Genomic DNA, 19,783 nt, shown 5'->3' with positions numbered 1-19,783 from the left:
AATGAAAGGCTAAAACCAATCTAAAGAACCACAGACTGATCTTTAATTACATGTGTACTGATCTTGTGCATACTGATATGTGTAAAAACAAGTAAAAGCAAGTGCACTAAGTGTGGCCACATGTAGTTCTGCCCATATTCAAATATGTTGAAACTCTAACCTGCAGAAACAGAACTTGGGATTTACTGAAAAATTTGGTTATTCACTGAAAACTTGTAGTAATTGATGCACAACGACAATTTTACAAGACTAATCTAAACAGGCTTCATGAAAAAAGAACTAAAACGCTGCTTTTGACAAGTTGGTAACAAATGATGAGCGGCTCTGCAACCAAGACATATTTGACATCAGAATATAAAAGTTGATATTTATCTTGATGATATTAGAATTTGACATCAAAGTATCATATATCAGGGGTCTACATATGAAAATGACTATTATTTTGTTGATATGTGTGAAGCATCCACCCACTGTCAGAGCTCAGGCTAACATACTGGCATGGTTTCCTGTGTTAGAGTGTGTCAACACTGTCATCGCCATAAAAGGTAAAAGGGAACAAAGAGGTTCTCTGTCATCAGTATGTTTCCGCTTTGTGACTCAAACTGAAAGATTACACCCAGAGCAGAATGTAGATGACTTGTATGTGTCAATTTTTGTGTCTTTTTGGTAACTCTCATATCGCTTATTGCTTTCATCCAATTATCATGATGATATGGACCATAATGTCATTGGGACATATTCACATGTTCATGGCATCATCATGTTCATGGCATTATCCTTACCTGTTGCTTATCAGTCAGTGGGCTTTTGATAAGTTAGGATAACTGTTAGCAACTATATTAGCACACAGCCTGTGAGACACTGTTACCATGTCAAGAATTTGCTATTGTAATGCTGCAGAAGATTTAAATATATATAGACATAAAAATATAAACATGGGGCCAGAGCACACATGAGAATGGAAGATAGCATCCATTAAAAGTAGGTTTTTATTAGACATGTAAACCATTCTATGAGCTTACATGATAGGAGTTAAATTTTACAACATCACCTTTGTTTCTCTTTTTCTAGGTGAGAGACCTAAAGGGTGACAGCAGCTGAGCTGAGGGCTGGAGACTGGCTGTGTTAAAACAATTTATCTGCTTATCACTTGTGTAGCAATTTAATTGAACACATTACTTAAAGAGCATGAAATAATACAGTATTTGACAATAGAGTATGACAAGACCTCAAGATGAGGTTATGAAACAGGAGCCACGGCCTCATCATGTCAGCTGATTTCTTGTTTAAGATGCAGACTTTCCAAAACACATTTTCAAACAAATTTATCTGAAACCAGGTGAAACATCTCAAACCGGGGGAGAGGGCAGTTACCCATTTCTCCTGATTGGTAATCCAACGTGGCTGGCGTCAGAACTGGACATGATGAAGCTACTGTTTGCTACAATGCTGCACATAGATGGAACCAACTTAATGATGATCTCAAATTTGCCCTGATTTGAGACACTTTTTTAATCTAAATCTAATCTAAATCTAAAAAACTGCTGCCCTCCTATGCATTTTATTGATTCCAGTATTGCATTGTGACAAATACTTACTGCACTGTCGCTGTTTCTTGCTTTTTCCTTGTATTTTCATGTAGCCCTGCCTTTAGAAATTACAATTTTACCAAGTACTAGAATAGTGGATTTTATTTTTTGATAAGGTAACGCTGGTTTTATTTAAAAAATATATATCTTAATACCCCCACCACTGGTGTTGTATTCTACTAAGTGAAGACAACATCTAAATGTGCTACATGAAGAACACGAACACGACCTACACAAAGACCAGTGTCATATTTCTGCCAGTCAGTATCTCATTTGTACAGGTAATATGATATGATGTAGAAGACATTAGTTAATAACTTTAATTCATATAATTAAACATTAAACAGTTCTAGTTTTAAAAACCAAATCGAAAATGCAACTCTTGGTACCTGTCAAATGCATCTGTTAGTAGTTTATTCAGCCAACTTCCTCTCAGAAAACAAGAAGCTAAACTTCCTCATATGGCTTCATATGAACTCCCAAAATGTCACAAACCAGTGGGTTACTTTGTCCCTCATCAGACTTTGTTGAGACACAACATCACCAGCTTTATAAAAGATAATCAAAAAGATAAAGTGAAGAGCTTTATAAGAGTCAAACAGCTATTTTTTAACTAAAACAAACCATGTTATAAAAGCAAACTTACCAGTAACAGGAAGATGCATGTGTTTGACAGCTGTGTTGAACTCTATCTGGAAGGAGAGACTCCACCCTCAGGACAGGAAGTGTGAAGCAACAGAGACCATGTCTCAGAGGGTGGGTAGGGGTGTTGTCACAAAGTAGGCCACACATCATAATGTAGAAATGAATTTCATAACACACTGCAAAAGCTGGAGACTTAACACCCAGTCACATTGTAAAACACTGATACAAGGACTTCAGACTTGACCAGTGCCTGACTGCTTGGAGGCTTGGCTTTTGAAAGACATGACTTGAGATTTACAGCAAAAACATTTTACAATGTCAAACACCCTAAAATCATCGTGCTTAAAATATAAATAAGACATTGACAGGCTGGCCAGAATGTACACACATCTTAAACATTAATTACTGAAGGCTTATGTGTAATCTAAGCTTTAGAATCCACTTCAAAACTTCCAACCACACCTCAACATCTTTTTTAACAAATGGAGTGAGTGCAGGAGTGATCTCAGTGGCAACACAGAACAAACATGTATAGATCAACAATGGATCAAGGGACTACTTGCAGCTTTCACCTCTCAACAGCTTTCAACACTTTCAAGCATCTCTCAGGTCCTTGTTTTCATTTTATGGCTGCAACTGTTTGGTTCAGTCTCTAGCTCTCGTTTTAACCACCAGCAGGCAGCTGTCTTCAGAGTGATGATAAGATCTTGATTCACCCCCAGAGGGAATTTCAGTTGTTGCATCAGCTTAAGCACATCAATACAGACAAAAAGAGAAAGTAAATGAATTAATAATATGAGGTATAAAACTAAACTGAAAACCCATCAAGAGGTATCAGAAATGTAAATCAATGTGGCTGGTTCTATTAAGTATTGATATTTCATTAGGACTTTTTTTCAACAACTTGAAATAATAAATAATAATTTTCTACACATTACAAATTTTTTCCAACAGAATTTTAACAGGTTTACATGATGATTTATGAGCACACACTTACTGATCATTTGAAAAGCTCAAAATCTCAAACTTTGAGACCATAATAAAATGATTTGAGACAACAAAACGACTTTGTTTGACTTTATTTCAGCCTAAATACTCTTGTCCTCTCCAAAAGACTCAAAAAGAAGTGAAAATCCTTATGAGTTGAAAAACTACTTTTTAACTAAAAAATACTATTTTAAAAGCAAACATGCCAGTAACAGGAAGGATAATTGTGTCTTTTCAAAAAGACAAAGTGTGATTGTCATGATTTTGGTTTTGTGTTGTGGTGTAGACTTGTTTTGTCTGTGTTTTCCTTGTTTCTTGTTACTCATGTTCTGTTTCCTGTTTTATTTTGTAATGTCAATCCTCAGGTGTCATGTCTTGTTTTACTTTCTGTCTTTGTGTGTTTTCCCACCCTTGTGTTTACCTGATTAGTTTCACTTGTTCCCACTTTACATTATGATTTTCCTGTGTCCTTTGGCTGTGGTTGTATAGCCTTTTTTGCTTAAAAAAATTCCGAACAGAGTTAAATGATCCGGAAGTATCTCAGCAGCTGCCATTATATGAGCTGCTCTATTCTGTTAATATTAAGAAAAGGTGCTTCATCTATCCATCCATCCATCCATTATCACCCACTTATCCGTAGCCAGGTCGCAGGGCCAACAGGTGGAGCAGAGCATTCTAGACGTCCCTCTCCGCAGCAATGCTTTCCAGCTCCTCCTGGGGGACCCTGAACACCTCCCATGGGAGGCACCCATGAGGCATCCTGATCAGATGCCCGAACCACCTGAACTGGCCCCTTTCGACGTGAAGTCAGAACGGCCTCCTTCTTCAGCCTGACGGCCTCCCTCACCTGCGGTTGCCGCCATGATAAGCACCAATGATCTGCTGACCACAGCTTCTAGCAGCTGCCTCCACAGTGGAGGCTTTGAACTCAGACCACTCAGACCACTCCATGTTCCCAACCTGCCCCGGGATTCGTGAGAAGTTCCTCTGGAGGTGTGAGTTGAAGACCTCGTGGACAAGGGCCTCCGCCAGATGTTCCAAGTTCACCCTGACTGCACAATCAGGTTTAACAGATCTGTCCGGGAGCTTCCCCTGCCATCTGATCCAACTCACCCCCAGGTGGTGATCAGTTGATGGCTCCGCTCCTCTCTTCACCCCAGTGTCCAAGACATACAGTCGCAGGTCGGATGATATAACCACAAAGTCAATCATTGATCTTTGGCTTGGGGAGCTTTGCTAACAAGTGCACATATGAGCATCCCTATGCTTGTGCATGTTTGAGCATAGGGATGCTGTCATGGACATGCTGTTATGTTATGTGTTCGTTATGGACAATCCTTGACTAGCACTATATATAATAATAACAGAACACCACTCAGGTTCAGATCAGGCAGGCCATTCCTCCCAATCATGCTCCTCCAGGTTTCATTGTCATTGCTCATGTGAGTGTTGAACTCCCCCAGGAAAACTATTGAGTCCCCAGTTGGCACCCCTTTCCAGGACACTGCCCAGAGACTCCAAGAAGGCTGGGTACTCAGAGACCTTCTCCTAGCGACTTTCAGTCCCATCGAGGTGACCCTCTCATTCCCTGGGATAAACTCCCACACAGCGGCATTCAATCGGGTGAGTATCCCCACACCCACCCACCGCGAGTGTCCAGCCCCTCTCCAGGAGTTTGGTTCCAGAACCAGTGCTGTTCGTGGAGGTGAGCCTAACTATATCTAGCTGGTACTGCTCCATCACCCACACCAGCTCCGGTTCCTTCCCCGCCAGAGAGGTAAAGTTCCACGTCCCTAGAACCACTTTATGATGCCAAGGATCAACACACCCAGGACCCCACCACTGCATGCTGCCCAAACACACAACGTACCCAACCATGATCCCCTTCCCTGCGAGTGGTGGGCTCACAGGGAGGGGGCTCTATGTAGTCTTTTCAGGCTGAGCCCGAGTGGGCCATATGGGCAGCGTGGGCCACGATGAGCCCATACTGGGCGAGGTACTCTGCTCCAGATCAGTCATGGTCATCCTTGAACTGCTCTTAGTCTGGCCCCTCCCCTGGGACCACTGTCAAAGCCCATCCCCAACGTCAAGGTGGCGATTCTCGGAGGCGATGCTTCAGTGCTTCCTTTATAATCTCCTTTAACATAGCACATGAACCATCCTTTACCAGAGGAAAGGAAAGAATTCTGTCTCAAAATCCTTTGCAACAGCAACATTTAAAGCAATATGCCACATTGTCCGTTCTTATTACATTAACACATCCACAGCCCGTATGAGCCGAAACAATTTTAAAACGCAACCACGTCAACATGAAGCTGTTACCTGAGCTGTGTGCTAGCTCTTATGCTTTTATATACAGCTTATAATCAGATCTTTGCCCTGAATTTAGGCTATATATTTTTCAAAACTCATTTGTTATTACTTCTTATATGCTAAATTTGTTGTTATATTTGTTGTGTTTTATTATATTTATGTTTTATGTGTATTTAATATTTAATATTTGCTATTGACATTTTTTCTATAAAAGAGCGTCTAGGAAAAGTATTTCATATGATTGTAATTCTGTATCCAGAGTGACAATGAACATAGCTATAAGATCAGAATCAACACATTAACACAAGGGGATGTTTTTAGACAGATAATGTTTAAAACGAAAGAATGCTCATATGTACAGTAATGGATCTAACACATCATACTTACCTTGAATATTTATTGGGGTGTCTGCACTGCGTATGTGTATCTTCTACATGTATATCTCCTATAGCCGTTGCTATCTGTTATTCGTCATAGTTATTAGTGTCTTTTCTTTAGTGTGGATGCTTCAGCAGCCACACTATTGTTCTTCTTTTCTTTATTAGCGTGAATGCTTCAGTAGCCACACTGTTGTTCTTCTTTTCTTTATTGTAATTTGAAGTCCGTACATTTTTCGTCTGCTAACTGGTTCTGCATACTTTGTGCTATTTCTTATGGGTGGAACTCTTGTCACTGATCAAAGCCCCTCTGTCGGTAGAGTGTAGAGGAGCTAATAAATCAAGAGCAAACAAATTAGAGCTACTCCCATAGCTAATTTCCCACAATTTGTACATCACAACGTAGGAAAACTTGGAGTGGTCAGATTAAAGTGGGTTTGAAAGCTGACAAACCAACACAGCTTGCTCATGGAGCCTCCAAAGGAAGGGAGACGCAAAAAAAAATCCCATTAACTCCAATACAAACTGAGATGAGAAATTTCTGGAAATTGGCTTATTGAACCTTTTCTTTTCACAGTGATTTGGGATATGTAGCAGATATTTTTCCTAACAAAAATTATATGTCTGCATTTGTTACGACCTCCGTTCTCTTCCTGTTATAATATTTTGACTTTTTGGTAAATGGTATGGCCTGTGAAATGGTCAATGGTCAATGGTCCACTTTTTGGCCCTCAGATGGAGGGGGCCCTTAATTGGCCCTTGTGGCCACTTTAAGATGCCAGTGAGTAATTAATGGTCCACTTGTGAGCCCTCCAAAATGCCCAAAAACTGCCGAAAATGTCCCCATATAAAGTAAATTGATAGCCTTGAGAAATCGATGTAAAAAGAGTTCAAGTTCATGACTCATTGAGGCCATCGATTATCACCATACGTTCACGTAGAGAAATGTTTCGAACTTTAAGCAGTTTACCAGGCCGTGGACTGTGTTGACATAAATGGAAATTTTGATAAGTTTTATGGTTTTCACGAATTCGCAGTTAACGTATAATGATGTTTTTTAGGACAATTAAGATTTTACAATGGTTTGTTATGGGATCAAAGATCAAAGCCACTCTGTCGCTGGAGTGTGAGGAGCTGAAAAATATTAAAAACATTTCCTGAACAAACTGCCACTACTCCCACAGCTAGCAGTGAATATTCACAATTTGTACATCAAAACGAAGGAAAACTTGTGGTGGTTGGATAAAATTAGGTTTGAAACCTGACAACTCATTTACTCCAATACAAACTGAGATTTGAAATTTCTGGAAAATGGCTGCCACAAACGCTTCGTTACACAGTGATTTGGGCAATGTAGTAGATATTTCAGATAAAAATATGATATATGATATGGCTGCGTTCGTTACGACCTCCTCTCTCTCCCCGTTGTAATATTTTGACTATTTGGTGAAAGGTATGGCTGTGAAATGGACGAGTTTGACAGGGACATTTGCATCAAATTCAACTGCCTCCTTTGAGCTGACCTAAGAGGAGAGGGGGGAGGAGGGGTGCAGTTGGGCCATTAATGGGCCATTAATTGCCATAGCAACATGCAGATGGGCCATTAATTACTGTAGCAACGGGCACTAACACTAGAGAGCTATCCTGGTGTGTGCGTGACTTTTCCAATACAAAGATGCCATTTAGTGATGCCTGCTCCCCTTGTCCACTAGTAATTAATGGTAAACTGACCCTTTATATTGCCATCATTGGCCCTTGACGCCCCTGAGGTGGAGGGGACCCTTTATTGGCCCTTGTGGCCAATAAAAGATAGTAGGTAGTAATTAATGATCATCGAATGGTCCCTGTGGCCCCTAAGGTTGATGGGTCCTTTAATTGCCCCTTGCAGCCAATTAAAGATTACAGTTAATAATTAATAGTCCAGTTGTGGGCCCTCTGGAGTAGGGGCCATAAGTGGGCCATCGATTGGTCCCTGTGGTCCCCAAGGTTGAGGGGTCCCTTTCCTGGCCCTTGCAGCCAAAAAAAGATGCCAGTTAATAATTAGGCCACTGTGGCATTAATTGGCCCTTGTGGCCACTCAGGTGGACGGGGACAAAATTATCCTTAATTGGCCCTTAACTGGTCCTTGTGGCCTCTTGTTTTGGAAGGGGACACAACTACTCTCATAATTTTAATACTTGGTAGCAAATGTTTACACGTGAACTTGTAGTACGTACTACTTACTACTTATTACTTACTACTTGCTGCCACAAATACGTGGTTAGAGAGTGGCCCCTCCTCCCTTCACACATATTAGTAGTTCCTGAGTAAGATTAATACGTGGGAAGAAATTGGCTTGTCAGCAGGCACCCTTCGAAATTTCTGCAGAAATTTTCTAGTTATTGTTATTAGTGTATGAGCACCAAACGGTGCAAAGACCCTCTTGAAACTGAAGGAATTGTTATTGTTAGGGCCCGAGCACAGAACGGTCATGAAACGTTGCAGACTTATCAGGTATGGTGAAAATTCTGATTTTTTTTTTAAAGGTTATATTTTTGGCATTTTAGCCTTTTTATTAGATAGGACAGATCAATCGCGTGAAAAGGGGAGAGAGAGTGAGGATGACATGCAGCAAAGGGCCTCCAGCGGGGAGTCGAAACCTGAGGCTGCGGCAGCAAGGACACTGCCTTTATTCATGGGGCGCCCGCTTTATCCACTCTGCCACCGATGCCCCCCCCCCCCCCCCCAAAAAAATTTGATATTTTAATTGTCTTGGCGTGGGTCGGAGGAAATGTATCAGTTGCACCCCGTACTGATTTTCGAGGAAGCAGCCCCCGCAGCACATTTTACCTAGAGCTATGAAACTTTGGAGGTCTGTGCAACACCCAAGTACCTAGAAAAAAGTCTCTTGGGGCCATACCGTAAAACCAAAAGGAAGTCAGCCATTTTGATTTGAAGTTGTAATTTTGGTGTGGTTTTTGTTGGTCATTTTCAGGGGTCGTAATCTTGAGAACTTGTCCTAGAGCTTTCATCAGATTGACTTCAAATGTTGGCTGCCTTCATAAGACCTTTGACAGCAAAAGTTATTCAAATCATGAGTTTTCATCACACCATGTGATCTGTATGAGGCATCTAATTTGCATGTTCTGCCATGAACCAGGAAGTAAACAGGAAGTGGTATGTAACTCTGCTGTTAAGGGTCCAATATGACCAGAACTTCACATTTCACTTCACTTCACTTTAACTGGAGTCCCGCCTTGAACACATCAATATCACAATTTTAAGCGATAATGAGAGTGCCAAATATTGGCACAAGAAAGGCAAAGTTTTACAGTAAGATGTCCGGCTCCTGGCAGGATGACTCGATTGATCTCAAAATGGTCTCAAAAAATCTTTAAGACGTTGATGATGCATGAAAATGATTATTGAGATTTTTCGTTGAAAGGCGTTACCAAAATCGGGTGGACAATTTCAATGTTTCGACATGACATCAAAAACTGTTGTAACTTTGCCCCAGATGGTCAGATCTTTACAAAATTTTACATATTTGATAAGAGTCCAGGCCTGAAGACATCTGCAGTGCAATTTTGAATCTTACTCATAGCGCCACCTATTGGTAGCAGGAAGTTACTTTTTTTACTCTTTGATTTTTCCACTGTAACAGGTTAACTTAATTGACCTCCTATCAATAAGAATATTGTAAAGACCTCTATGATGCACAGAAATTGCACTTTTGAGTTTTCATCAAACGCTGTCGCCAAAGTTATGCATTATTAGCCATAAAACTGGAAGCATTTTTTGAGAGGCAAGGCATGCACCAAAACTCACTAAACTTAGCACACACATCAGAAGTCCTAAAATGTGATATTTGATATGATTTTTTTGCATTGATATGACAAATTTGCTTTGTAGCGCCCCCTACAGATTTCAGCGAAGCAGCCCCTGCAGTGCATTTCACCTAGAGCTACAAAACTTTGGAGGTAACAGCCCAAGACCTACAAAAAAGCCTCTTGGACCCATACCCTAAACCCAACAGGAAGGCAGCTATTTTGAATTAAAATGTGCAATTTTGGCGCATTTTTGGCCATTTTCAGGGCTTGCAATTTTTCAATCTTCTCCTACAGATTTCATCCGATTGACTTCAAAATTTAAAAATCCTCTCAGAAGGCCCTGGACATCAAAAGTCAGTACATTTGTGAGTTTTCTTCACACCATGTGGCCGTTACTGGGCCAAACATTTCCATGTCTCGCCATTAAGCATAAAGTAGTTTATAACTGAGGGACATGGTCCATTCTACATCAAACTTCACATGTTTGATGACAGTCTTGCCCTGAACACATCTACATGACAAGTGTTCAAAGTTTATCCGATTGACGTCAAAACTGGTGACAAAACCTTTAAGACCTTAATGACGCCTCCCTCTGAAGTATAGGTTTACCATGAACGCTGTTGCCATGGAGACCCAGTGGTTGCTGCCAAAGAGGAAGTTGTTGTAACTTCACTTTGCATTGACCAGATTTCACAGTTGTGGTCAGGCTACAGCCCTTATCACATCAACCAGTCACTGAACTCTTCTTCTCTCATTTTCTTTTCTCTTTTGATTTTCATGAAATCTACATGTTTTGGTCTACAATTGATGTAGACTAAGATGGCGTAAATTTTGAGTGTCCAAAGGAAGTAATTCACCATGTGAAATATCTCACTAAAGGGTAAAACCTCTCTGTATACTTTTTCAGACATTCACTGAAATGGATGATTGTGTCACTCAGAGTCCTGCCAATAGCCTCGACTTGCGTTGGGGTGCGAGGGCTTCTTCATCGCTGCTTGAAGCCTTAATTATTAGGACCCGAGCCCCGAACGGTGCGAGGACCCTCTTGAAACTGAATGGATTATTAGGGCCCAAGCACCAAACGGTGCAAGGACCCTATTGTAATTGATCCGTTTTTTATTAGGGCCCCAGCACTGAATGGTGCAAGGACCCTTTTGTAATTGGTCTGTTTTATTATTATTATTATTATTATTATTATTATTATTGTTATTTTGTCAAATGAATCCCTCTTTTTTTTGGCTTTATCATCCTCAAAAACTCATAAAACTTGGCACGCTTATGGGGACTGGTGAAAATTTTTGTATTTTATAGGTGTCGTGTGTAGGTGTCAAAGAATGAGCTAAGTAGCGCCCCCTAAATGCCAGCCCCGGCAAACCATTTCATGAAGAGGGATGAAAATTTAGAGGTACATAGAATATGTCAGGATGGACAAAAAAGCCTCTTGGAGCCATACTCTAAACCCAACAGGAGGTCTGCCATTTTGATTTGAAATGTCATTTTTTGGGATTTTACGTTAAGTCCTACAGATTTCAACGGATTGACTTCAAAATTTGTAAATCCCACCTTCAGATTTGGGCGATCCTAGTTTGCGACCAGTTTTCTTTTTTGTGGAATGGTGTGGAAGTTATGGGGCCGAGAAGTTACACGTTTTCCCACCAAACAGGAAGTAGTTTTTAAAACTATTGTACATGATCCAAATGTCTTCATCCATACTGAGAACGCCACCTATTGACACAAGAAAGGCAAAGTTTTACACTAAGACATGCAGCTCCTAGCAGGTTGACTTGATTGATCTCAAAATTGTGTCAAAAAATCATTAAGATAATGGTAATGATGGAAAATGAATATTGTCCCTTTTTGTTGAACGGTGTTCCTGTAACACAATGGCGAATTTCGATGAACAAAATTTCACACATTTGATGACAGTCCAGGCCTGAACACATCTGCAGCACAATTTTGAATCACAGTCATAGCGCCACCTAGTGGTAACAGAAGGTTGTGTTTTTTTTTACACTTTAATGTGTCTCCTGTAGCAGATACACCTCAAATGCTCTCATAATACTGCAAAGACTTTCATGATGCACAGAAACAATACTTTTGAGTTTTCATCAAATGCTATCGCCATAGTTACGCACTATTCGCCAGAAAACACGAAGCACTTTTTGAGGGCCAAGTCATGCACCAATACTCACCAAAAGTGGCACAGACATCAAAAGTCCTAAATTGTGATATCTGATATTTTTTTGTATTCATGTGCAAAAATGGCTCTTGTGCGCCCCCTAGAAAATTTCTTTAAAGCCTAACCCCGTTTAACTTAGAGCTACAAAACTTAGACCCAAGACCTAGAAAAAAGCTTCTTGGAGTTGTGCCCTATAACAAAAAACAGGTGTGCCATTTTAATTTGAATTTTCACATTTTCAGTAATTTTAGTGTCCCTTTGGTTAAACACTTGTCCTACAGATTTCATCTGATCGACTTCAAATCTGGACACCACTATTTCCTAAAGTTGGTGATGTTAAATTGCTAGCCGTTTTTTATTTTATCAAACGCTGTTGCCGTTCTGTGGTGTTCTTCACCATAAAATAGGAAGTTGTGTTTAAGGGGATAAACATGCTTAAAAAGTCAAAAAATGGCAGACACATCAATAGTCCTATGATGTGTTATTTGATTGATTGATTGATTGATTGGTTCATTCATTTTCTGTAACCGCTCGTCCTCGTAAAGGTCGCAGGGGGGCTGGAGCCAATCCCAGCTGTCATCAGGCGGAAGGCAGGGTACACCCTGGACAGGTTGCCAGACTATCGCAGGGCCGACACATATAGACAGACAACCGTACATGCTCACAGTCACACCTAACGGCAATTTAGAGTGACCAATCAACCTGACCTGCATGTCTTTGGACTGTGGGAGGAAGCCAGAGACCCTGGAGAGAACCCACGCAGACACAGGGAGAATGCAAACTCTGCACAGAAGGGCCCCCGCCCACGGACTGAGCCCCGCTCCAACCGGGTTTCAAACCAGGGACCCTCTTACTGTGAGGCAACGGTGCTAACCACAACACCTCCATGTCGCCCATGTGTTATTTGATATCTTTTTTTTTTTTGCTGTGATGTGCCCAAATGTGCTCTGTAGCACCACCTACTAATTTTCAGCGAAGCAGCCCCCGCGAACCGTTTAACCTAGAGCTACAAAACTTGGAAACATGTAAAAGCCTAAGACCTACAAAAAAACATCTTGGAGCCATGACCTATACACAACAGAAAGTCTACCAATTTTAATTTTATTTAAAATTTTTGGCCATTTTTTGCAATTTCTGCTAAAGCCCAACTGATTTTTCAATACACCCATATTATCACCTTATATAAGCCTTTCACAGAAAAAAATGGAGCAAATCAGCTTTATATTTTTCCCAAATGCACTGATAGGAAAACTCTGTTCACAGACCATATAATGCAGGAATTGATGCTGGGGGTTTTTAGAAATAGTTGCCTTCTACAGCTGTCCACTAGATAGAGCTCTTACTCCATTGTTCACTCATTGTTTGACTATGACAAAAACACACACACACACAGAAAGCGTGAAAGAGAGAGAGAGAGAGAGAGAGAAAGAGTCAAAGTGCTCTCTCACTTCATTGTTAAACTACTCTTCACAGTCAAGGACATTGTGACAGAGAGCATTGCAGAATAGTGGACAGTGGTGCAGTCAGTCAGAGTGTTTTTACGGTAAGCAACATTGAAGTACATACTGTTATGTTAAAAAACAATGGCCTCATCTTTCTGCAAACGAACAAGATGACCTCAGGTTCCAGCGCACAGGAGGAGAGGACTACCAACCAGCTGACTTTATTATATTTAGCAGATTTTATTTTCCAGACCCTCTTTGCAACGTTATATTTAAGCAGCAATGACAGACACATTTAGGGACTTATTCAGATCATCAGGAAAAGGAACAATATACTGTCATTTTTTCCCACGTTTGTTGCTGTGAGTAAGCCCACAACAGCGCTGTAAGTGGCAAACCACAACGCACACACACGCCTGATAAAGTGATTTAGCTCATCTCCAGCCTTAGCACTACATGGAGGAAACTCTAACTCACTGCTGCATGCAGTGTTGCCCTTTCTCAGAGAGACGCAGTTGCATCAGTCGGCGTCAAGCAAGTAGCCCCGACGTGCGTGGAGGTGCAAGGGCCCGTTCATCGCTGCTTGCAGCTTTAATTATTATTATTATTAATATTTTTTCATCAGATGAATCGCTTTTTTGAGGGCTTTAACATATTCATAAAGTCACGAAACTTTGCAGACTTATCAGGTCTGGTGAAACATTTGGTATTTTAATAGATCTCATGCATGGGTTGGAGGAAATGTTACGCCACCTACTGATTTTCAACGAAGCAGCCCCTGCAGCTTTTTTGACCTAGAGCTGTGAAAGTTTGGAAGCCTGTGCAACACCCCAGTACCTACAAACAGGAAGTATTACCCCACATGAAATATCTAACTGAAGGATTGAAACTCTCTGCGTGCTTGTTCCAACTTTCACTGATATTAAAGACCATGGGACATAAAAAGTTATTCAATTTGTGATTTTTTTCCACACCATGTCGGCGTATCTTGTTCTCCAACTTTGATGTTTCACCATGAAACAGGAAGTTGTTGTAACTCAGCCAAACATTGTCTGATCTGCCCAAAATTTCTCATGCTTAATGAAAGTCCGGGCCTGAACACACTTGCGTGGCTCTATCAAGTTATCATGATAGCGCCAGCTACTGGAGACAGGGAGTTATATGTTTTATACTTCGATGTCCACCTCCTTAAAGGTTGACCATATTAAGGTCAAACTTGGTAAGAAAGCCTTTGAGACCTTGACGATGCCTGCTTGTGATTTCATAGGTTTTTCATAAACATTGTTGCCATGGCAACATTGTCTTCATCGCAAACAGGAAGTTGTAACTTCACTTTGCATCAAACGATTGGCCCCAAATTTTACCGGTGTAATCACAGTGCAGCCCTGAACACATCAAATTGTCAATTAAGTATGATACTCATAGTGCCACCAACTTGCAAAAGAAAATTTGCCTCTCAACACAACTATCCTTTTGTTTACATGACATTTACATGGTTTGGTGTACAAATTTTATAGACCAAGATGACCTACATTTTGTGTGGTCTCCAGTGCCACCTAGTGGCCACAGGAAGTATTACCCCACATTAAATATCTAACTGAAGGATTGAATTGACATCATGGTACATCAAAAGCTTTTTGATTTCTGAGTTTTCATCATACCCTCTGGGTGTGGCTAGTCTGTCTGACATGGCCCAATCTGACCTTAACTTCCCATGCTTGATCAGAGTCCCGTCCTGATCACATCTGTTTGGCTCTTTTGACTTATCAGCATACTGCCACCTACTGGAAGCAGGAATTCATGACTTCTATTTTTAGCTGCATCCACTTACAGGTTGACCACATTCAGCTGAAACTTGGTAATAAAGCTGCTTAAAGACCTCCATGATGCCTTGTGAAGATCGTATGTTTTTAATGAATGCTGTTGCCATGGCAATGCAGTATTTGCCACCAAACAGGAAACTGCTCTAACTTCACTTTTGCTTAACCAATAAGACCCAAATTTTTTTACGGGTGTGATCAGGTTGCAACCCTGAACACATCAACTTGTCAGTTAACCATGATACTCAATGTGCCACCTACTGGCAACAGGAAGTATAGCTTGTAACACAGTTATCTTTTGATTTACATGGAATTAACATGCTTTGGTCTACAAATTATGTAAAATAGGGTGACTTAGATTTTGTGTTCTCCAGTGCCACCTAGTAGTCATAGGATAATACGACACCATGTGAAATATCTCACTCAATGGTTCAAACTCTCTGCATGCATTTTCCAACTTTAACTAAAATTAACGATCGGGACAGTGGGAGTCATGCCAGTACGTGTAGCCCCAGTGGCTGGTTTCCTGTGTAAATCCGAAATTTGGCACATGTATGTATCATGTCCAGACGCACAAAAAAGCCTCTTGCACCCACCCCCCAAGCCCAACAGGAAGTCATCCATTTGAATTATGTGCTGATTTTTGGGGATTTAAGGCTGCATACTTTTGCTATCTTGTCCTACAGGATTCATCTGATTGACTTCAAAATTGGTGTGTCCATTCTCAACCCCTTGGTGATGATAAGTTATCACAGGCACAACAGTTCATTGTCCAATCTGCCTGAAACCTCATAGGATTTATTCGGATCCCGCCCTGAACACATCTTTATGAAAATATATACTAGTCATGATAGCGCCACCGCCTGGCAACAGAAAGTAAGCCTTGAGAGACAATTATTATTGGATTAACATGATATTTATATGGTTTGGTCAACAAATGATGTACACAAAGATGACATGGAATTTGTCTCTCCTATGCTGCCACCTAGTGGCTGCTGGAAGTACTACACCCTGTAAAGTAGCTCACTCCAGGGTCCAAACTCTTTGCTTATATTATCCAACTTTCACAGAAATTAATAAGCGCATTAGCTGGAGAGTGAACAGTGCAAATCTGATGCAAGATTCATGGGAAATAATCTGCTGAAAATGAGTCATTATTGCTAATCTAACAAACTTCCTGCAGTTAGGCATTTGGGTTAATTGCACAGTTTATCAGTTGTTCTTGCTATTGTATTGTTATGAATTTAATACATACCTAGTCTTGTTATTAGTAGTTTGGCTCTGACATTAAAGTTTGTAAAGATGAGTGTGCAGTTATGGACTGTCTTAGCAAACGGGAAAAAAAAGCCAGTAACTTCATTCATGACGTCATGGGCTGCTTTCATCTCCTGAAAGGACTACAAAAAAGTAAGAGGGCTATTCATTCCTGATAAATGTTATTTGTTCATTGAATAAAGAACCTCCTTATGCCTCTTCCACACACAAGGCTTCAGTTACATTTGACTCAGTTTCATTAATAATGGATTTTATATCCAGATAAAATTGATTGATGAGTCATGTGAGTGCTCGTCTCTTTTTTCAAAACAACACTCTACTTGTGTTCAGAATCATGTTATCTGGATGATGATGACACCATGTAAGGCCTGGATATGTTGAAGAAAACATGCAAGTGAAATCTCTGTCCTTGCTAACAAACAACCAAGACACAGTTCAAGGGGTTTTTGGAAAATCAGGTTGCTTTAATTTTCATGGTTGAATAAGAGACTACAGTGGTCACCCATTGTCTTACACACACGTGTGTATGTGTGTGTGTGTAACTGTGTGTGTTTGCCACCACCACCTTGGCAGAACTCCAATTTAGCTGTTGGAGTCAGCCATATAGTCCTCAGCCAGCAGCTGCAAGCTGTTTGATGAAATAATTTATTGGTCTAAAAGAAAACGTCTTAATTCCACTGTAAGGTCATCTGCTGAGTCACTGGCCATCAGACAGAGTTAAACATAATATTCCATGACATAATATGAAGCCAGGTTCAGATTACAATATCTTTACTTCAGGTCAACAGTTTACAGTGGATTTGCTCTTTCCAGAGAAGCTGGTGACAGGAGCAACCAGGGCCACCAGCATTATTTAATCTTGGATGGATGTGAGAATGATCAACGATGAGCTACAGACCCAAAAGAAAATGCAGGTATAGCCTGAGCCTGGGATGTTTGACAGAATCATGTCATAATCAACACAAAAACGCTCAGCTTAAGCCCAGAGGAGGTTCTGTTGATTATTGATCTATCCATGCAGGCAAGGTTCGGGGGCAAAATCCTGGAACACAGTTAGAGGAGAGAACAAAGGGAGCAGCTGACAGTGCAGCAAAAACCTGGGACTTATCACACTGAACTAATCACACCAGGAGAGCAAGAGGAAGCAAGAGCTGCTGTTATTTTGCTACATTTGCTGGGTGGAGTTCCCATTCCAGGTGTTGTTGTCATCCTCACTGTCCTCTTGAGTCCTTAGCCTGCAGATTTTACCATCCTTCTTAAAGTCCTTGGGCCGCTTTTCCAGAGTGTGCTTGGAGAGAGATTCTCTGAGTGAACACACAGGAAAATGACACAGTGAGTGAGTCACCAGGGATACAGTGCTACTATGTGCAGGAGCTCAAGTACGCCTTAATCACTCAATAGTTTCAGTAATGTTAATCTGTCATACAACATTATCTATCCACAGACGGCTCTAGCTGCCATGAGCTAGGAATCAAATAAAACAGAGCTTTTAGCTGAACATGCTTTATGAGAATAAGTGACCCAGTAGTTCTTTCAAGAGTTTAACAGTAGAGCTTCAAGCTCTCATCATACACACAGGCAAGAACTCAACAAAACGTCTTAAGGATTGTGACTGTTAGACCCCGAAAAAAGTTGATCTTTTCTGTAAACACATCTATTGCACATATGTCCGTCCCAGGAGAGAGATCCCTCCTCACTGTACCGTATTGTATCAATCAATTAATATGGAATATCTATATTGTATGTGGGATTTACATTTTAACCAACTAATAGTTATATAGCCCATAATGCTCACTTTTTAAACAGTTTTATTTACTTATTTAATCTTTTTTTCCCCCAAAGCCCAAGCCCTACCTAAACCGGCCAATAAGTGCACATTTTGGCCCATAACATATACTAAAGAAATTAGGTGAAATAATTCACATCCTTTGATACAAAGAAAATCCAAATAAAAATTACAATGAAATGAATATACTCCAAGGAAAATTTATCTTTTCTTCATGAGGTCCATTGTTCACAATGAATCTCCCATTGCTTCTTCAAGAAACACAAGCACATGGCTAATTAACATGCATAACCACATCATCGGAACCTTAAACTAGGTTGTCACACCTCCTGTCAGATAATAAATGATTCTTTCTTCCCTGGTTGGTATTACATACTATTCCATTTAGCTGTTATATTATGGTATTTGAGGGCTTAATCACCTAAAACCTATTCATGTTTCTTCACGGACGCACAGTGTGATGTGTTTGGGGCACAATGTAAAAAGTAATTGCAGTACGCTCCTTTGTCAACTGCAGAGAAAGCACTAGACTCTCTTTAAAACTTTCTCAGTTTGTGAGTTGTTGAGCTAGGGAAAACTTAATAAACTCTGCGAAACGCTGTCAGTGACAAATTCTGAATTATTTCCCCACTCTTGTTAATTTGGAAAAATTTAACACGTTAAGTGAGTCCTTTTTTTGTTTAGGAACAAATTACACAAAACGACAACAGAAACCCTACTGTGTCTGTTAGTCCCTGTAAGTTGCAGTACTGGCTTGTAGGTTACCAGAGGTTGGGTTGGTCATAAATATGTCTGGTGTTTTGTGGTGTCTGTAGAACTACAAGACTGATTAAATATAACATTTTTTGGCTATATAACACCTGACTAGGCTTTGGTGTCACACCAAGGGAGGACACAACTAAGCTATCAACAGTTAAGGTGGCTACTAGAGTTCGGCTAAATTTTTTGTTTTGCCGATCCGGTCTGGTCTACGAGCTTAAAATGGTTTGATTCATGCAAACCGGCACAGACATTTGTCATTATGCCACATTCTGGCAACCTTTAAATTAGCCTTACTGAAAATGCTAAATCCTACTCAAATTTCATTAGTAATAAACAATATGAAAGAGTGATTAATATGATATAAATGTTTGTAAATGTACCAATGGAGTAACTAGTGTCATACAGGTTGTGTATATGACAGAGATCAAATTTCAGCAGAGAGGGGAGCACAGTTTAAAATGTGGTGTATTTGTTTACTTTTTGGGCTGATGAGCAGTGCAGAGTTATATCTTAAAGAGACGAAAACTGCACCAATATGTCAACATTCAAGAGGTGAAGCTAATGAAAGAACTGTCCTTACCCTTACTGGCTGTAGGTGCTGTTGTGAGCTGAACTTTTGTAGGATGCTGTTTCTATTTAAAGCTGTTGTTCGCTTTCTAAGCCCCGCAAAGGGAACAGGCTGATTCATGAAGTTGAAATGAGGAATTAATTATATTAAACCTACTTTTTCATTACAAAAACCTGAACACAGGGTCAGCTGGTTTAGGGGACATCACCAGGGAGCTGAGAGTTTCTGCTG

General features: G+C 40.4%; 2 protein-coding genes across 2 annotated transcripts in view; both read right to left on the bottom strand.

Moving 5' to 3' along the window:
• The window catches only part of itgb2 (integrin, beta 2), a 39,599-nt gene extending 37,306 nt beyond the window's left edge, over window positions 1-2,293 (bottom strand). The window contains exon 1 of the mRNA XM_042494314.1: window positions 2,236-2,293. The gene's annotated coding sequence lies outside the window, so the exon portion shown is untranslated. The remainder of the gene's footprint in view (window positions 1-2,235) is intronic.
• A 14,586-nt stretch (window positions 2,294-16,879) lies between these two features.
• ubxn4 (UBX domain protein 4) overlaps window positions 16,880-19,783 on the bottom strand; it is a 34,451-nt gene continuing 31,547 nt past the window's right edge. Inside the window, exon 13 of the mRNA XM_042494473.1 lies at window positions 16,880-17,740. Within this exon, the coding sequence (XP_042350407.1) occupies window positions 17,602-17,740 (139 nt within the window). The 3' untranslated portion in view covers window positions 16,880-17,601. The remainder of the gene's footprint in view (window positions 17,741-19,783) is intronic.

This window comes from Plectropomus leopardus, chromosome 10 (genome assembly GCF_008729295.1).
Source record: "Plectropomus leopardus isolate mb chromosome 10, YSFRI_Pleo_2.0, whole genome shotgun sequence".
NCBI lineage: Eukaryota > Metazoa > Chordata > Actinopteri > Perciformes > Serranidae > Plectropomus > Plectropomus leopardus.
This window is presented reverse-complemented; position numbering and strand designations above follow the sequence as displayed.